The sequence below is a fragment of the Ictalurus punctatus genome, chromosome 28 (assembly GCF_001660625.3).
Source record: "Ictalurus punctatus breed USDA103 chromosome 28, Coco_2.0, whole genome shotgun sequence".
Taxonomy (NCBI): Eukaryota; Metazoa; Chordata; class Actinopteri; order Siluriformes; family Ictaluridae; genus Ictalurus; species Ictalurus punctatus.
Genome location: NC_030443.2, coordinates 3,959,345 through 3,979,716, shown reverse-complemented (window position 1 = coordinate 3,979,716; position 20,372 = coordinate 3,959,345). Strand labels below are relative to the sequence as shown.

The window sequence follows — 20,372 nt, the reverse complement described above, 5'->3', positions numbered from 1 at the left end:
GGTAACGACACACAGTATTAAAAATCAAGGGTATGTACATTATTATTGTGCCTTGTGGACTACATGTAAACATCTGTTATGTGAAATCACTTCTTCGGGACAGTACTAAATAAATAAACATGGGATTTTTATGATCTGTCTTATTTTTGTTAACAGTATTAGGATTGAGCAGATTCTGCAAGGGGTATGCAAACTTTTGGGGACAACTGTATACATCACAAATGTTGCGGGTGAGTGTGTGTGGTGTTGTGGTTGTTGAGGTCAGATCAACTGTGATGTATGAACCAAGTCGAATCATCCAAAGGTCAACCCCTCCGTTGTGCTTTAAGTCGAGTTTGGTTTATTAGATATGTACAGAGATATGTACACAGTACAGTTTATAAATCTTCCATGCGAACAGAACGTTAATGATGTCGTTAAACTACGGATTTCCACAAAGCAAGTAGAACCATAAAATCATACCGGATTAAAGGAACATGAACTCGTCACTCGGTTTAATCCACACACGATATTATTGTCGTTTAGAGCTTTGTGAATATTTAAAAAAAAAAAAAGTTAGAAAGTTCATCGTGTCTCGGTGTGATGTTCCTATCGGATAGAATTAAACGGGGAAGCAGCAGAAATCCACAACTGTAGCCTGTGTGTGTGTGTTGAGTGTTAGATGGACAGGATGGATATGAATTAAAAAGGCAAAGAGGACACGTCAGTTTAAAAAAAAAAAAAAAATTCTTCAAGCCATGAAATGCTGCTCAGATTTAACCAGCAGCGTTTGCATCTGAATGAGAGAGAGAGAAAGAAAAAAGGAAGCCGCATTTCATCAGCTAGTAATAATGAAAATGTGTGTGTGTCACGCCAGAGAGACGCGTTGCCACACCAACACGAGGAACGTCATTTCGACATGGCGATCTCAATCACGGCGGTGCTTCTAGTGAAAAATAAATCGTCATAATTTGTACGAACTATACATGTAATGTTATTACCACATGATCTGGTTTAGAAAAGTGAGTCACATGCAGGAGTGGACAAATCGCCTGATGATGATGATGATGATGACGTGTCTGGACTTTTTTTTTTCTTTGGTTGTTAACCAAAAACCACTTGGTATTTGGTATGAATCCATCCATCCATCTTCTATACCGCTTAATCCTTTTCAGGGTTGCGGGGAAACCTGGAGCCTATCCCAGGGTGCCAATCCGTCGCAGGGCATACTCACACTCCCATTCATACACTACGGACACTTTGGACACGCCAATCAGCCTACCGTGCATGTCTTCGGACTGGGGGAGGAAACCGGAGTACCCGGAGGAAACCCCCGCAGCACGGGGAGAACATACAAACTCCGCACACACAGGGCCACGGCGGGAATCGAACCCCCGACCCTGGAGGTGTGAGGCAAACGTGCTAACCGCTAAGCCAATCAAAATCAATTAATCAAAATTGATTCTTCCCCTCGACGCTGTAGCTACAGCACAGTACTCTTTCCGAATTTCACCACCTGCTGCACTACACGCACGGGATGTTACGACTCGGATTAAATGGCTGCACGGATGATTTCATTTACATACATAACTAGCAAAATAGCCTGGGATATGGTGTTACATTACGTTATCTATTCTTTTTTTTTTTTTTTTTAATGCTTTTAAGGACTGTTAGGTTTCCAAGCCTTAAAACATGCGATTTGTCCACCCCTGAGTAGACCAATCCAGAATCCAGAACTAATTCAGGTGTTTAAGAAGCAGCCAGACTAATATTCTCATTAAAAAAAAAAAAAAAATCGCTTGCGTTCAGTTCAGAAATTGTGACACAAATCCCAACGGTTTCCCTATAGTAGGAATGACGAACACGGTACTCGCCTCACCGAGCTTCAGGACATAGCAGCGGCTACAGACTTAGTGTCCTCTCATCAGCCATCTCCGAAAGCGTGTCGTGATGCGGCGGCGGAAAAAAAATATCGCCAGGTCCGGGGATAGAAAACGGGACGTCTATAAACGGCATCAGACCCACTGAAGTCGAAGGTCCTCGATTTGCCTGGTAAGTGTTTGAACTCGAAGAAAAGGGACCCAAAAAAAAAAAAAAAAAAACGACATGGGGAGGAATACTGACACAGCACGGGTTATAACTATGAAATGAGTCACGGACGCAGGAAAAACGGCTGGAAGCCACACGTACGGCCAAATTAACTTAACGCAATATACATATATTCTGTATACACACACGTATGTACAAATACTACTAGCAGATCCTTCATAAAGTCTCCGTCTTTTAGGCTCAGCAGATGGTGTAGAAGTCGGAAAGTAGGCCAGGAACAGAGTGAAGCATGAACTGGGGGGAAAATGACAGAGACGTTTCACATTTAGTCACATGCTCGAAGAGCTGTAGTAATGATGTCGTAGTGTTCTCCGACCTCTCGTGTGTCAGAGCCTTCTTTTCTTTCTTTTTCTTTTTTTTTTTTCTTTAGAGGTACACTGAAGTGTTTTTAAAAAGCCCAGGCCACCTCACGCCAGTGTCCCGCCCCTCAGCAAGGGACACGCAATGAGGTGTTGGGGGATCTGAGAAACATAGGGACGAAATTGTGTGTTCGTGTGTGTGTGTGTGTGTGAGAAGACAGGGAAAGAAAGAAGGATGCTGGATGATGAAGAAGAAGAAGAAGAAGAAGAAGAAGAAGAAGTAGTAGTAGAAGAGGGAGTATCATGTCTCAGGAAGCTGGCTGATGTCTGTCAGGTTGGTGTCATTGAGGATGGCACGGATTCGCTCTACAGAGTCCGCCTGCCGGATTCGCTCCAACTGGACCTGAGAGAAAAGGAGGACGGGCTTAAATGAGACCCGAGATTGCATAAAAGTAAGCAATGGGTATGAAATCAAACCCAGGAGTTGATCGTTTTCCAATAACAGCACAACGTACGCCAGTAATGCGTTACAGTAATGCTGATAAAAATACAATTCACAAGACTTTCAAAATGGCTGCCTACTTTATAATGAACGCGCCCAGGATGCTAAATCCCCCGATTAGGTTTATTCTGGTGCGCGAGACTAACATGATATTTACCTGCAGAGTCTGTGAAAGCTTGACAAAGTCTCTCTGGACCTGCTCGCTGACATCCAGCTCTGTCTGTAGTCTCTGTGCTCTGTCCTTCTCGTCGAACACTTGACTCTCCAGGGCGGTCTGTAAAAACCCGAACGCACACCCAGTTGGACAGAAGTCAGTTGTAACAGGCGTCAGAGCTAGCTCCTTTCACTGGAGGGTTTTATGTGGGTTTTGAACCCCGTCAGCAATTGGTTTCGATATCGCACAGTTCCAGGGAGTCAGATTTATTTGACTCGGCTCACCGATTCAATCCCCCCCCCCCCCCCCCCGCGGATTTCTTTTCGTCAGTCCCAACAGTGTCGTCTGTGGATGAAATGCGACTTCTAATGGTTCATTCGACGACCTTTCTGGAAAAATTTGTCCAGTTTAGAGAAATAACCGCCAACGTGCTGTTCGGGAGCCAAAAGACTCGACTCTCAGTATTGAGCCGAACCAAACGATCTGACTCGTTAAAAAGAGCCGAAGTTCCCAATGGTATTTTGGCGAATCGGCTCGTCGCAAGAGCTTCTGGATCTGGGAAGTTTTAATCTGATTGGCTATATATATATTTACACTTTACACACTGGTTTCCAACATGAAAGACAACTTTTGGACACAGTGAGACTTTCGGCACATAAAAGTGATTCATAGTCGGCAAATGTACATTCAAACGTAACACTGAAGAATAAAGACTAGAAGGGGCGAGTTAGACTCGGCCACGTTAGCAATTTTCACCAAAAGGGAGCGGAATAATGGTGGACATTTCATGAGCGAATCCTTCTTGTTGTTCTAGTCACGTGATCGCACCTTGCTGGAGAGTGTGTCTTTGAGCTGTTCCTCCAAGCTGCTTTTCAGACCCTGGACACTCTGTAATGCCTGGCTCTTCTCCGCCAAGCTGCTCTCTAGCTGTTCACAACAGAACAGGACACGTTCAGCCAAATTCAAAAACACCTCCAATCCATTATTCAGTTATCATTCGGGATGTTCCAGCTAGTTCGGAGGGTCCTTTACCTGCTCTTTTTCAGCCTTGACTCGCTCCAACTCTGTCTTCAGGCTGGAGAAAGACGCTGGAAGATGAGACGGAAGTCAGAATTAAACGCTGTATACTGTATAATCGGTATGTAGCACTAGACTCAATATTGTGATTAAAATGTCCCGTTAGCAAGACAAAGCATAATCTAGAGCGAGAACACTAGAACATTAGTGCTGGTTAGATATCAGAGCATCACACAGGGACAAGTACATTTTACCACAGTGCTGCTGAATGGTCGGAAGACGCACATGGTGCTGGATGCAAGGCTTATGGTTTTTATATTAACGCGCTTGTTCTAATACGTTATCCTTGCTTATACGACGACTTTTATTTTTACAATAATCTAATAATAATAATAATAAACAAAAACATGTTTGTTATTATTAACAAAGGAAAAAAGTATAATTGTTGACATGGTGACGCTTGCTATTAGGAGACGTTTATTTAACATTTTTGGCAGGAGACTCCAGAGTCGGTGTTTTGTAAAACATTGCGCTTTTTGTTTAATTGACTTAAAGAGACAGGAGAGCTCGACCGATAGTGGATTTTACCGATGCCGATAAATCGGCCGATAGTTTTTAAAACTGATACTGAATGAAAACATAACACTCAAAGTAAAATACTGCTGAACTTTATTACACAAATAAACAGTACTATGAACATGTACTGTAGTTGAAAAGCCATAATTAATTAAAAAACACTTCAAATAACACGGCAAAATTGGGTCAGCGATGGTTTTTATTTCGCCTCTAGAGGCCGCTCTCGTACTGTATAACGACGGCAGACCCTTCTCGGCCGCTCCCGCAACGGACGCAACCGGGAAAACCTATCGGTGTGGATTTTTTCAACCAGGAAAACCTATCGGTGTGGATTTATGCAAATAACCGATAGTTCCGGCAAAACCGCTCAATCGGTCGACCTCTAAGAGAAAGAATAAGAGGGATGTTATAAGAGGAATAAAACATCAGGATGTGCCGATATTAAAAAAATAATCGATGGTCGTCGATTATTTTCCTATAACAGCGGCACACGCTCTTGTGTTTTCTTCCCTGCTTGTCAAACCGCTCGTACGAAAGGTTGCAACGTATTTAAACACGTCTTTGCTTCCGTCATTCCCAATCACAAGCCATAAGTTCAGCTCCATCCTTCTACAAGCTGTTAGCGCACCATAACCTCGTCTGCTGATGTTTACGACATGGAAACAAACGTGACGTAATCAGACAAGACTACCACACACAAGGGCATGCTACACAAGGGTCTGCTATCAACACACAGACACACGGCTACTTCTAGACGTCTGTGTAAGCGGTGCGGTCACTCCAGAACACAGTGTGCTCAGATGAGATTAATGTGATGCGTTACGTTATGTACTGTGAGCGTTAAAATGGAATTAGTACGACCAGTGGAGACAGACAGCCTAGACACATGTACCTACAGTCAGCCAGTGAATCATACCTTCCAGGATGTCTGAACACATGTCCCCAATGGAGGGAGAGGAAGAGGGAGAGGGAGAAGGAGAAGGGGGTGGGGAGGGAAAACAAAGATTTGAATCAGAGCAGATGAGAGGAACTGGGTCTTCCCTTTTGTTTTGGCGTTAAGCAATAAAGTAATTCCTTAACCAGCTCAGATTTGAGCGCAACCTCAATCAAATACCTAGTACTTGCTCCTTGTTCTGAAGGACAAGAAGAACAAAAACCAAAACGAAACAAAAAGAAAAAGGAACTACTGCCAAGTCATTTCGCTCAAAAAGAACTGATATTCTACAACACTCCACACCGCTAGGGGGAGCCGAATCGGTTTAATGTGAACACAGGAGCTATGAAAGAGAAATAAACGTGGAATAGCAATAGAGTGCTGCAAAAACCGAGTCATAAAAACCCGGAAACGAGTTAACATTTCAGCACTTCCGGTTCCGTGGTCCCGAAGTCGAAGGGTTTTTGGTTAAACACCTGGAATAAGGTCTGTGGTTAACACAAGCTCGAGATGTTTTCACGTTATATTCTACGACGTAAAATACGTCAGGAATACTCCACTCGCGGTTATGTTAAGCTTTTACGCGTCTTGAAAACGGCAGTTGATAACATGGTTAAACGGGACTACGGAGGTCGTCGGGGACATTGAACGTCAACACGTTGGATCAATGGTTAAAGGCTCTGGGTTATTGATCAGAAGGTCAGGGGTTCAAGCCCCGGCACTGCCAAGCTACCACTGTTGGGCCCTTGGGCAAGTCCCTTAACCCTCAATTGCTCAGTTGTAATAAATGATATAAATGTAATAAGAGCGTCTTCCAAATACCGTAAATGTATAAATGTAATCACGCCGGACAGGAAAAACTCATCTACTACGGCCTCGTCGTGTTTATACTCGCGCGCTTGCAAACTATTCCAACTCAAACATTCCAAACTGTAGATGCAATAATTTATAGTATTTTCCCCATTGTAGCTTATTTATTTATTTATTTGAAATCGCGGAAACATTTGGCTCGGGATCGTGACGTTTGGAAACATGCAGCGGCTTCGCGTCTCGTAGGCGTTAGCCTTCCGCTCTCGGGTTTGTAGCGATCGTTCGATAAGGGGGAGCTAGCTGGTGCGCAAACTGGAAAACAGTAAACAAATGGAACGGTCTAGAATTCGTTGACGCTTAAATTTCTAAAGATTTAAATAAAACGACTCCTAGGTGGTGGAACAGTCCTGATTTTCCCATCCAGAAAATGACAACCATCTCATGATCAGGAATCAACCCTCTAGGCGCAACCAGCTCCTTGAGAACTCCTTTGAAGCGTACGCAACCTCATTCTCTAAAAAAATAAAATAAAATACAAAATATAATTAAAACAGCTCAATGAATTTGAACACTCCCTTCATTCCTAACGTGCTACGTTCCAATCATTTGGATGGGTTTTTTTTTTTTTTCTTCCCTTCCTTGATTCGGTTTTTCTTCTACTCCAACACACACGTCTTTTATACGGCTCAGAGGCTCACCGATCTCCTCCTTGCAGCCCTCGATCTCCAGCTGTAGTGTGTCCTCTAGGTTCTCTTTGAGGCACTGCTCCGCCTGGATCTGCTCCTTCAGGAACAAGATCTCGGCCTTCAGCTTCTCTTCCAGGTGCTCGGATGCCGTGCGCGCCGAGACGATGTCCTCGCGGTACTGCAGCACCAGAGACTGGAGCTCCTAAGGGGCGAATATGGGTTTAAAGATCCTTTACTATCCGAATCCATGGTTTATGAGACCAAAAATATGCTACAATTAACTACGACAGTAAAACGTTCACATGGATATGTACACCAAATTATTATTATTATTATTATTATTATTATTATTATTATTATTTTTACATTGCCTCAACACTTCAATTCGATATTTTTGAAATCGGCACGGTTGTGTTATACAGACATCACAGACATCCGTTCGGAATACAGAAGGACATCGTCCATTTATCCACAACTAGTACTGGACAGCTTCAAGATCCATAAAACATTTCAATCAGGAGTCGTGTTTTTAAATGAGGATCTCGGCAGTACCTGGGTGGTTGTGGGCATCTGGAAGTTCTCCTCCTGCTGCAGCGTCAGGTGAAGTCTGTGTTTGCCCTGAAGACTCTCGTTGTCTCTCTGTAGCCTGCTCAGCTCCTCAGCCACCTGTTCCCGGGACTTCAGCAACACAGCCTAGAGAAACACACACACACACACACAATCAGCTTACATGGCATATTCAGGGTGCTTTAATACACACACGAAAACAGGCTGGAGCACCTTTTGTTTGGTTTTCGTGCTTGCCTCCAACTTGTGACCTGATTGGTCCAGAGAGCCTGATGTCATGCAGTGTTTTGGGGTTTTGTGTTTTGGAAAAATTACATTTTTTTCAACTTTGAACGCTCTGTCATGACCAAAAAAAAAAAAAAAAAAACTTAAGCATTGTACCACTGTCACCCCGTCCTGGATATCCGTCTCCAAATGTTACCCTGAGCGATCTGAAGGAATGCACGACTAATTAAATGAAGCAGCGCTGTAGGCGTCGGCGCTCCACCCAGCCGCATCGCATGGGTTCAAATTCCAGCAAGCTGAACAAAACGACTTTTTTTTTTTAACCTTAAAAAAGCGTCGACTGTTAACTAGGCGCAAAGATATTTTAATGGTGGTGTCGCCGGCATTCGAAAGGCTAACGTATCATCTAACGTTTCGTCTGCGTGCCCCTCTCTTTCTGAAGAGCGCAGGGGTTACACGATACGTTCACACACGTGCTCATAATTCCAGAAGTGTTTACCTTAGACACACACAAAAAGAAAGTAAAAGGTGCGGCTGAAACGCGGACGAATGGCGTGAACGCTCCCGAGTGCAATAAAACACGACGTTTGTTACAGAGAATATAAAATCTCCAGGAAAGTACAGAAAAGTTTGAAGAAGTCCCAGGAAAAGGAAATCACCTGCTTAGTACAACACCAACAGAGCAAGAGGCTAAAAAAGCTGAAGGTTTAACGAGCGTCCGCGGTTCTGAATAATTTGGCGGGGGTAAGATCGTAACAAACTACGATCTAACTGGTGATCTAACTAAAGGTTCACTGTGTAAGTTCTGGATCCTTTCGTGTCAGAAAATATTCTGTTTCCACTGGCCACCAGTTCAGTGGTTCAAAGTAACCAGAAGACTTGTACAGTAAGTATGTGGGTATCGTGGGGGCGGAGCTAGCGGCACTGTCTGTTCCTGATTGGTTACACTTAACACCAAACTTCATACCGAAATGTCTACTATCAATAAGATACTAATAGCCTGGAGATGTAATTATTCTACTGCTATTGATGTGTCCACTCCTGCTGATGATGATGAAGATGATGAAGATGAAGATGAATGGATGGATGGCTGCAGTCACTTTTATTGTCCTCACTGTCAAATTTTTGGAAAATAAACTAAAACCTCCTGTTAGTTCCTATTTGGGTGAAATATCAGCGTATAGCCCTTCAGTGATCTTGTGTTTGTGTGTGTGTGTGTGTGTGTGTGTGTGTGTGTAGTGACCGTACCATCTGTTCCTGGGTGTTCCTCTTGGCCTGGCTGAAGGCTTGCTGGAGCGCGCTCAGCGTCGTCTCCGACTCCTGGACTTTCTGCATAAGCGCCGAGACCTGTTGGACACGGGCGTCATCCGTCTGACTAAAACGGCACGGTGTCTATTCCAGTTCCACTCGTGCGTGTACGATTTTGAAAAAAAAAATTTTTAATCACTGCTAAACGACGACAAAGTGGAACGCTTTCGTCTCGTCGCTGCGAGGCCACGCTCGTCCGGACTCGAGGCGCACGGTGACGCTAAAAAATGTTTCCTACCTTAGTGTTGGTTTCTTCATGGCCCTGCTTCACAGCGTCTTCCAACTCCTGCTTCTCGTTCATCGTCCTCTCCAGATGATCGTTGGCCTGCCGGAGCATGGCCTGCAGCTTCTTCACCTGAACGGGCCAAAGGTGAACAGAGTGAGGCTCATCATTTATGTGTACACAATACTATATTGGCTATCTATCACATCCATGGAGCTTTTTAATTCTTGAACTTTCCACCAGCAAAACATACTAGAATCAACTGGACATATATATATATATTAGATAGAGATATAGATAGAGTACTTGAGCTTTATAATTATAACTTTTACTATTGAGGTTAATAACTATAAGAACTCAAAAGTAACTCACATGTCCACCACTGTAACAAAATGGCTACTGGCTATGCTTCAAACACACTCGCACCTAGGCGCAATTTAGAGTAGCGCCAGAAGTGGTTCGGGAGGAAACTGGAGGAACTCAAGCGCATAAAAGAGAAGCACGAGTCTGACCTGATCTCGTGTCTCTGCCTCCTGCCCCTGCATGACTTGAAGCTGCTTCTCATAATTGGAGCACATGTCACAACGCCGGCCCAACTTCCTCCCCGCGTTCTTCAACTGCTCGCCAGATCAACACACACACACACACACATTACAAAGTGTCTTATCATTTTCAGATAATATTGTTCCATAATATTTCCAAATGGAAATAAAGTACCATATATAATTAAAGGACATGTATCTGCGCCTTAATTTTGGGTATGAGGTACGGTGGATAGAATGTGAAAGTCCCCTGATAGAGGAACACAGAAAAATCGAAAGCACTTTTGACTCGTCATGTGACTTGTAAACCACAGTTCAGATGACAATTTTTAATTTTAAAAAAAAAATCATTTAACAGGCCGCCTCTGTCTGCCTATTAAACCTTTATTTTCGTGTGGTCCTCAGTTAGGAGTCTTCCACACAGTCACATGGCTGAAATTGGATTGAAATCAAAAAGTTGGTACAGAATTTTTTGAGAAATACTTCACAAGAAAGAAAACAAGGAATAAATAAATAAATAAATAAATACACACAATCCACTCTCTATATCTATATTTAATTTGTTATTAATTATAATGTATTACCTAACATTTTTAAATAAATATTACCGAATATGCTTCACGTTGTTAGCTCTCCAACGTTCATTCATGTTCAAAGGCCACCACTATGTGAGCGTGACCTCTTCGCTCCAACTGCATTTCAATCGCACTTCAATCAAATACTATTCGCACAGCCTTTTTTTTTTTTCCTTCGGTTATTTTGATCCTCCTACCTCCTGCTGAAGAAGGTTCCACTCCAAGTCGCTGACCAATCGGTAGCCGGCTGGAGGCAGGTACGTGGCGTCGAGTCGCTGAGAGATGCTCGAGAGCAGCGATGCCGTCTCCTCTTGCTCGGGCGTCATGGCCTTGATGGCCTTCTCCTGGTCCTTGGTGAGGAGGAAAGGCAGGGAGCCGATAGAAGGCGCGACGGAGGGGTTGTACTCGGCCCCGACCAGCGGGCCGAACTCCGACTCGTCCAGGTTGCTGGCTGATTTGGCTTTGTGGTTGAGTCCTTGGGGTTGCAAGGCGTTTCCGGACGAGCCCAGGCTGTCTGTGGACTGGACGCGGCGGAGGCCGTCTCTACAGGGATCGCAGGAGTCCGGCCCGTCCTCGTCCAGCGAGTGTAAAGAGCTGTGGATGCTGTGGTTCAGGTGGGACTGACGTGAAAAGGCGCAGAAGACACAATTTAGGAGAACGGCTTCCATTCAGGACCGTGTGTTTGTATAGACGGCGTTAGCCGACAATAAAATGAGGACGTTTAACAAAGCAGGGCCCGGTTCCATATGCAAGATTTACAACTCGTCATAATTCGTAATAAACCGCCGATATCGACTGAGGACCGGATACGTCCGGCCAGATTGAGGGGAGCTGCATCGAGACTCAAAACTACGACCGGCGAGTCAACGACTGACTATTTAAAAACGGTAAGAAAAGTGTTTGTTTTGTTCTTCTTCCTGCTCACAGTGTCGCAATACACGCGCGGTTTAGTTTAGTGTGGTTATACTAGATCGGAGTCCGGAAATCAAAACGTTTCAATATAAAATGCCTCTAAATGTGCAAATCCGATCTTGTTTACCTTAAAACTAGCCTCATCCTAAGCGAGTTCGAGCTTACGAACTTGTCGTCTTGGTAACAAGCCCGGCAAAAGCGCCTGATATCGGACCTTTCAAACAGTCGACGCTCGATACGAAGTACGGCCCTTGACTTTGTCGTACTATGCTTTTAATACTGTGGTTTTGGTACCTCCTCTATGGAAATACCGAGGAAAGAGTCCTCTGCGCCCTCCGTGTGGTCTGCGCCATCGTCCTCGCCGGCTTCCTGGGCCTGACTAAGCCGCTCCTTCTCGTCCTCCTCCTGAAAGAAGAAAAAACATATACATCAGCGTGAGAATTCGATTTGCGTCCGAAGCGAAAATAAATAGAGGACACTATTATAACGCATCATAAACAGGTCTAATGTTTGACAAAGCGGAACGTCTTGTACCTGGTCCCTCCTTTTCATCTCCTCCACCTGGCGCAGCTGTTCAGAGCTCAGCACGCTCTCTATGCGTTGCATGTCTCGCATCAGCAGCCGCTGCGACTCCAGGAACTGATCGTTGGCGCGCTGCCAAGTGTGCTTCAACTGGTTGTGCTGCTGCCGCTCGAGTTCCAACATGTGACACACTGCATGGACACACACACATTTTATATTTTATACCTGATGTCCATCTAGCGGTGTTTTAAATGACGTCTATGACGTAAAGTACACGTCTTTGACAGTGTTTCTGGTCGTCTGTGAACGTTAGGACGTGAAGTTTGGATCGTTGTTAAGACCCCAAGCCATTTGGCACCGTTTAAAGAAATGCAAATGATTCTAAGCACAAGTTTATTATTAGAACTGGTGCAGCTGTTTGACTTTGACTAAAGGAAACACACACAGTGAGACCTTGAATCAGCGCTGCACACTAAACGCGCACCTTCGTGGAGCTCTTTCCGAAGTTTCTCTGCGTCCTCCTGGAGGACAGATTTCTGGGTATTGAGGACAGCGACGTACATCTCCAAATCGGTCCGGCACGACTTCTCGGCCTCGAGAACGTGGTTGAGCTCCTTCACCTGTGCAACAATAACGTACAGATATTCCGAGTGTCACACTTTTACAAGCTGTACTTATTTCCCTACAGTTTCTCAGGAAACTAAATAGAAAGGTCAAATCAGGCATTTCTAATAATTAGAAGCAGTCTGACTCTCGCTTCCTCATAGCCGACCTTAGCCGCCTCGAGTTCCTTAACCCGCTCCTCTGCGCTCGTCAGCTTGGCCTTGAGAGCAGCGATTTCATGCTCCATCGGCATCACTACAGAGCGAAGCTTCTCAGCATCCTCTTGGGCCTGGGGGAAAACCGGTTTCCGCTCAGTCACTGTTTGTTTTTCCGCTGTTCCGAGAAAACATGACTACTGTGCACCAAAATTACACCAGATTCTTCTCGAGCAAAATTAGCCTCACGGTTTCAGGAAATATTAGTGATTTTCACTGACCTTCTTCATCTCGTTCTCCAGGTTCTCCTCCTCCTGGCCTTCAGACAGGCGGCGCCGCAGTTCGGCCAGCTCTCTCTCGACCCCTTCGCGATACTGCGCCCACTGCGCTCGCTCCTGCTCCAGTCGTTGGTGGAATTGCACCTCGTACTCCCGCAACGTGTCTGAACACGGGTCAGATACAGCATAGATATCGTTCAGGACGGTATTTAAATCAGGAACCGCTCGGATGTAGCGGGGGGATTTTTAGTAGCCTGAGTTCCAGACCGTGTTTATTGTGTTATAACTTCTGCATTAGCCCAAGCGTAACATGGTTAACATTGTCGGTGTAACTGTAGACGTGCACCTGCTCCAAGCATAATACGTGACAAAGAACTCACACGCTTGAATTTATTTTTAAAAAAAAACAAGAAGTTGTCACGGCAACGAAAACATTCACGCTGAAGTGACGACTACAGAGGCACCAACATTGCCTAGCAAAAACCTAGCAGTCTGGTCCATGTCCATCGTACACTGCACTTAATAATAATAATAATAATAATAATAATAATAATAATAAAACAATACCATGTCTGCCCAAGGAACGCAAAATAGCTCAATACATAATAAATAAAGCTAATTATGAAGTAGGCCAGTGACATACTCAAAGAAATATGAAATGGCGACTCGGAGGACATTTTAACCTGCACCTTTGCAAGAACGAGGTCTGAGAATTCACCACAAAGCTCGCAGAGCGAATGTGAACGTATCCGCAAATGCGCTTTCCACGTTCCGTGTCCTAAATTAACCTTTCCAGCAATCAGAGTTTATCGGTGCATAGTCTGAGGTCTATTTCAGCTGGTTCCTGTATCGCTTTAACAACAGCTGAGTAATCGTAAACACGACTAAACTGTAGGAGTTGCCACCTCCGTAACGGAGATGTGTTAGAAGCACTTTCCCTCGAAAATCTTTAAAGCTGTAGTTTCTCAAGCTGAAAGAGTCACCAAATTCCAAACACAGCTTAGGAAATAACACAATACCTTAGGAAAAACCACATTTAAAAAAACATTTCAGGGCTCTGATGAGATTTTCCGTCTCCTTAGCTCGACGTGGGCTAAACCAGAACCGCTCGTGGATTTCAGCGCACGCTTACCTTTCATGATGGCCTGTAAGGACGCCACTTCCTCCTGCCACTGCTGCTTGACCTGGTCGATGGCCTCCTGCTTGGTGCTCTCCGAGACGGTGGCCACGGCTTTGATGTTCTCCATCTCGGCTGTAGCCTTGGCCAGCTGGGTCTGCAGGTGGTTCAGCTCTGCCTGGGCGCTCTCCAGAGATGCCGCCTGACGCTTCAGCTCCACTGAGAGGTACACCGAGGAAGCAAAAAAAAAACAAAAAAAAAACAAAACACCAGAGCGTTGAGTTTTCATCATCTTCCAGAACCGTACGAGAATACTAGCTGTCCATTCAACAAAAAACAGTGGGCTGTAGACCGCAAGGAGTTTGAGAGTTTTAACAAGAGGTTCATCTAATGGGAATTTATGGGCTATCATTTTATCATTTGAGGCTTTTGTATTTGACTGGCAGCTCATTTCAAGCAGGTGTCCCACCAGTTTCTACACCAGATACCAGCTAATCAGCGCAAACGTGGCAGAGCAGTTCAGACACAGATTTCTTTCCGAACTACCTCGCTTGACCATATCCACTATGAAGGCGTGTGTGGATGTAAGCGTAAACGTTTCAGGTGCTTGTTTAAGGTGCAGTGGTGAAAAGTAACAGTTACACCACTATTAGTGTTTCCATCCATTTGGTTTTAATGCAAGCCTACACGCACAGACAAGAAAAAATATCGCAAAGGTTTTCACAATTCGCTCTGGCGGTTCATTTGAATTTTTGGATTTGAAACATTTGAAAGATCGGCATCCTGGCCTGCAGGAAATAACCCTTCCAGCGTCGACAGCGTATTGATTTGCATATCCGAGATTAACCGTGACACTTAAGCTAAAATGTGTCATGGAAAAAAAAAGGGGAAGCCCACTCTTTGTGTCATGGCGTTATGAACAGGTAATGGAGAGAGATAAGAGTGTCAGGTATCTTATTGGTCAAGACTAGGAGATTAGGATTGGAAGGTTGTGAGTTTGAAGCCCAGGAGCACCACAGAACCAGCATTCAGCTGGTAAATAACAAGACATTTAAGACTGCAAGATTGTATCTTGCCATCAACCGGGTCAAATTCTCTCTTTTAAGTAGCCACAAACCTTTGGCACGTTACAGTATTTAATGGAACCATCAAGTGAATTTAGATGGCAGGCAGCCCACGCCTTTTGAACGAGAGTAAATGTTAAAGTGGGCTTTCAGGAGAATGTCACTGCACTCAAAACATAACGTGTGAATCTGTCCGAGTGCTATGTTTGAAGGCAAACATCATCTCTAATGTGCACTGGACCATTAGGACATCCATCCACTTCATTTTTGCAAAAATGTGGCTGAGGTGGAAAAGTCAGTCTAGCGAGGATGATGAGGTAGAAAGAGAGCGATGGATTTTTTTTTTTTTTTAAAGGTGAATTCTAACACGGGAATTGCGCTTACCCGAATATGAATTTTTAATCGGTATCGTTTGTGTTCGCAGCTGTTACACGGATGGATTGAGTTTTCCATTAAATGGACCATTGCTTTACTGCCTGGCGTCTCTTAGCTCTTAGTAATCCAGTTATGAACAGGTAATGGAGAGAGATAGAGTGTCTGGTATCTTATTGGTTAAGACTATGACATTAGGATTGGAAGGTAGTGAGTTTGAAGCCCAGGAACACCAGTGACCCGGGATTCAGCTAAATAACAAGACATTTAAGACTGCAAGGTTGTATCTTGCCATCGACTGGATCACATTCTCTCTTTTAAGTAGCCGCAAACTTTTGGCATGTAACAGTATTTGATGCTCACCTTCTTTAGACAAATAGAGCTCCTTGAACTTGGCACGCTTCTGGTTGAACTCAATCTCCAGCTGCTGTTTGCGCTTGAGGAACTCGGCCCGCTCCTGCTCCAGATCCTCGATACGCTGCTGGAGAAGCCCTGCCACAGCAGTAGAACACTGTTTACCATTGGGGTCAATCGGCACAATAACAGTGTGCTAACTCAAATTCTCCACATTTTGTTTATTGTGAGCGAGATAGATCGTTTCCATGTACAGCCTTCAGTGAAAATCCCATCACACATGTGACTGTGGGGTACATTTGTTGATGTACTCTTGAAAATGGTGGTCTGGGGCTTGCTCCAATTGAACCCTGGTGCTATGTTAAGTCGGTACTGTGAGCAGAGTAATGTGACTGGTTCAACTCGTCATTTTACTACCAAAAGTAAAATATACTATATGGCCAAAAGTTTGTGAACACCTTACGATTACACCGATATGTGCTTTCCAGATTTATTCTCCTCTTTGTTGTTATAATAACTTCCATTCTTCTGGGGAAGGCTTTCCACGACATTTTGGAATGGAGCTGTATGGATTTGTGCTCATTCAGCCACAAGAGCATTAGTGATGTCCGGCAAGGAGGCCTGGCGTTCCGGTTCATCCCAAAGGTGTTCAGTGGGGTGGAGGGGTGTTCAGGCCACTCAAGTCCTTTCACTCCGACCTTGGCAAATTATGTCTTCATAGACCTCACATTGTGCACCGGGACATTGTCACGCTTTAACAGGTCCGGGCTCGACTTCTTCGTTCCAGTGAAGAGGAAATTATAATGCTACAGCATACAAAGACACCCTGTACAAATTTATGGCAAAAGTCTGGGGGAAGTCCCACATATAGTTGTGATGGTCAGGTGTCCACAAACCTTTAATCATACAGTGTAACTGAGCAACTGTTCAGAAGGAATTCTTTAACATGTTTATGAGCCCCTCTCTCAAATGAACCCAGAACTGGTCCTGGGTGTGGAATCAAATATTTGGGCAGAGTGTGAAAATGTACGTTTACAGAGAAATATTCAGGATCATCACGTGCGACCCAAAGCCCCAAAATACATTGCAGGAAAAGATGTAGGAATCTGAAGGGGTCCATCAGATGTATATCCTCAGCTGGGTAATGTTTTTTTTTTTAAATCCCCCCTTGGCTCCCCATGAAAAAATAATATTAAATATATATATTTGATGCACATCATACTGTACCACAGGCAACCGTTACATCATTCGGTGCTCCATTTTGGATCGAGCAGGCCGCTTTTTTTGGACACTGTTGTGTTTGCAAGATAAAAATAGCCCCCATTTTGTAAGGCGGCATGAGATTATAAAAGAAGTGATAAAATGCTAAGAATGTGCACGCCTACATCAAACCGAGCAGTGTACCCATTACGGTTAACACCTCTGCAACACACTTCAGATAAGTTATATCATTAAATCACTGTCCGAAAGCAGGTTTGTCAGTCTATTCAAGACTACTTAACAACTTGTGACATAGGAAACCACATCAGTTTGAAGAACACCCAAGGGTGGTCAGCGGCTTCCATCTCTTCAAGTTCCCAAATCGACGCTGCATGCTGACGCCTTTCCTTCTGAAACAAGGCGTCAGAGTGCCAGCCTGTTTGGGCAGGGCTCTACAGTGCGAGCATTTCAGTCTCATTTGTGACCGAAAATGACTGTGTGAAAAGACGTTTAGGCGCACCGGTGTAGTTGTAGTCGCGAATAGTTGTATAAACACAACTACCCGAATGCATCTACACCTACGTTACAACAGTTACGGTTCGCACTACGATTGGCTGCTTTCCAAGCCTTCGGTCAACCGTGCATGCGAGATAAAGTTGTGTGCGACGATGGCAGCGTTTTAAGGCCTGTTCACACCGGTACGTTTTTCGCAGCGTTTTCGTTTTCACACCCAGGCGTTAAACGCGGGCGACGCGCCGAATGAAAGTACACCCCCGGTACACGAGGTGGCGCCGCACAACTTTCCGTTTCTGACACCCGCTCATCACTGAGAAGAAGAAGAAGAGAGCCGGTATTTACGTCTTTGCAAAAAGCAGTTCACACACGTTTTGTGAACTAGCTAAATGACATTAATACATAATCTCTGTAAGCACCAGCACTCACTACAGCAATTCTGATCGAACATGTTCTAACGAAATGTAAGGTCCTTGGTTTTTTTGGCCACTGCAATAAATACTTATTTAAAGCTAAATCCTTGAAGTTCTCATTTTAAACAATATACTCTTTTTAAATAAGTAATGATTCGAATGCATTCAAAGTCACAGCAATAGCATTCACATACCTATGGGAAGACTTGGATTTTTTTTTTTTTTTGGGAGGGGGGGTGGGTATAAGGCAACTATTGTTGTGCCCAAAAATGTTAATGTTTCTGCAGACTGATGAAGTGCTGACAATGAATAGGCTTTTTTGTGGTCAATGTGAGCTTACAACGACTCAATAATGGGGCACTTAGATATTTTAGAGGTCAAGAATACTTTATATATATATATATAAGATATAAATATGCCAGGTGCAAAATAAATACAATGGACTGTCAATCAGTGGATTATCATCTGCAGGGAAGAGACAAATAAAGAAACGATGCTATTTCTTGTAGAAAAGTGTGATCTAGTGTAGGATTATGTAGAATATATGCTTGCATTTCAGTGTCGTCAAAAAAATAGCCAAAGCATCATAAATGAGTCATGAAGTTCTCATCTGCTATTCATTCATTAAAGTTACATGCAATTATACACACATATATATATATCTATATATTATATATAATATTCCTTGCCACAACAACTCCCACTCATCAATGTTCTTGTAGTCGCGGTGGCACTGATCATTAAGTTCTCGGCGTTCAGACACCAAAGACACCAGTAGCTCAACATTCATCTTGCTACTTGCTTGCATCTTCTCCTTTGGCTTCTTTTTCGTCGGCGGCAAGACAGTTTTGTACTTGAGCAGCATGAAGTCGTACTTTTACGTAACTTCGGCGGCTCCGGGCACGTCAACAAAAGTGCAAATCTTATTGGTTTGGCCAGTTGGTCAGAAACGAACCTATCGATGTTAAAACACAAAATTGATGCTTTGACGCCATGCGTTTTACGCCTGGGTGTGAACACTCCAATTGACAACCAGAAAAAAAAAAATGTTTAATGCTCACTGCTCTGCACTCTCAGCCATATATCTATAAATAAATACAAATAAATAAAAAGAAAGAATGTGTGTAAATGTCATGAGCCACTCCTTTAATGGGTTTCATATGATGCACAGTGTGACAACCAAGCACGTGCACCAGTGTGTTATCAGTAAAGACTCAGGGTCAGGATCATTTGAGCTTATGAGCTCCACGAAACAGACCAACGTACAGGACATGTGCAATCCCTAAAATGCACCCACATCCTGTGGTTTCATCTGAAATCCATCAAGCTGACACAGTGATCAGGGGTTTATCAGTGTGCACAGACCTTGCATCACCAGGTCTCTGCATGGAATCGATGCTGTCAAAGTTCACCAGCAGACTGACAGCTCGCCTTCGCGCCTGCAAGTGCTAGCATGCCGGCTAATGCTCGGAAGCTCAGATGTAAACAGACTAATGACATATTTTAACATGCTCCTACTGCTGCAAAAGGCAACAACAACAACAACAACACTTTGATGACACAGAATTGAGGCTGAAATTCTATCCGATAAGCGCGAGCGCGTCACCGGCTTACTGCGCGCCGCCGAGTCCGGGGACGCGCACAGGCCTGCAGGCCTACATGGAGGGATTCAACCGAAAAGAAGCCGCAAACTAGAACATTTAGCGTCCCACGGGTCTTACCATCGTGCTCGGGCGGGCGGGCGGCTCCCGAGGCCTCTTCGGCCATGGCTTCTCCGGGGCAGACTTTTAAACGCCGGCTCGAAGAAACAAAACTAGGGAGTGCCAAACAAAACAAGCGACCATAGACTAGGCAACGTCATTGTAGACTCGAGGCGTACTGCGCATGCGCATGCGCGAGGCTAATGGGAGGAGATGGGTCATGTTACTGTTGTTGTATTTTTGTTTTTAAATCTTTGCATTTTTCTCTCGAAAACTGTTCAGCTTCAGTATTTACGTTCACTGAATCCAGAACTACATTCTATACACTAACAGTTTATTCTATCCAGTTTATCAAGTAAACCTACCATTACGGTGCACTTTGGAGGTATACAAAAGACTTACCGTCATGTCAGCTGGGCCCTTGAGTAAGGCCCTTAACCCTCTCTGCTCCAGGGGTACTGCATCATGGCTGACTCCAGCCTCATAATAACCTGGGGTATTTCACTGTCCTGTAATGTATATGCGATAAATAAAGGCGTCTTTATATTAGATCTCAGAACAGCATTGATACTAATGTTGGGGTGGCATGTTAGTGAGCGCTGCGGTGGTGGGAGTGTATCAGGCACTGCAGCATTACTAGGCTTTTCAAACACCTCATTGTGC

General features: G+C 44.2%; 1 protein-coding gene across 1 annotated transcript; it reads right to left on the bottom strand.

Annotated features, from left to right (window-relative positions):
- Positions 1–317: 317 nt before the first annotated feature.
- On the bottom strand, positions 318–19,903 carry rabep1 (rabaptin, RAB GTPase binding effector protein 1). The gene is made up of 18 exons (XM_017460414.3): positions 19,731–19,903; positions 15,893–16,021; positions 14,109–14,312; positions 12,980–13,140; positions 12,713–12,832; positions 12,425–12,560; positions 11,953–12,131; positions 11,713–11,823; positions 10,704–11,126; positions 9,902–10,006; positions 9,405–9,521; positions 9,107–9,205; positions 7,619–7,759; positions 7,079–7,268; positions 4,076–4,131; positions 3,872–3,970; positions 3,047–3,163; positions 318–2,790 (listed from the first exon to the last, which is right to left on the bottom strand). The coding sequence occupies exons 1-18, from the start codon at positions 19,774–19,776 to the stop codon at positions 2,689–2,691; spliced, it is 2,535 nt and encodes an 844-aa protein (XP_017315903.1). The 5' UTR covers positions 19,777–19,903; the 3' UTR covers positions 318–2,688.
- Positions 19,904–20,372: the final 469 nt, after the last annotated feature.

Bases quoted from the DNA above. Each gene is read 5' to 3' on its own strand.
- rabep1 (XM_017460414.3), bottom strand. From the start codon at position 19,776: ATGGCCGAAGAGGCCTCGGGAGCCGCCCGCCCGCCCGAGCACGATG. The intron at 11,824-11,952 runs GTACAAGACGTT...TTCTTCTTTCAG, and splicing joins AGATGAAAAGGAGGGACCAG to GAGGAGGACGAGAAGGAGCG. The intron at 7,269-7,618 runs GTACTGCCGAGA...TTCGCCCCTTAG, and splicing joins AGATGCCCACAACCACCCAG to GAGCTCCAGTCTCTGGTGCT.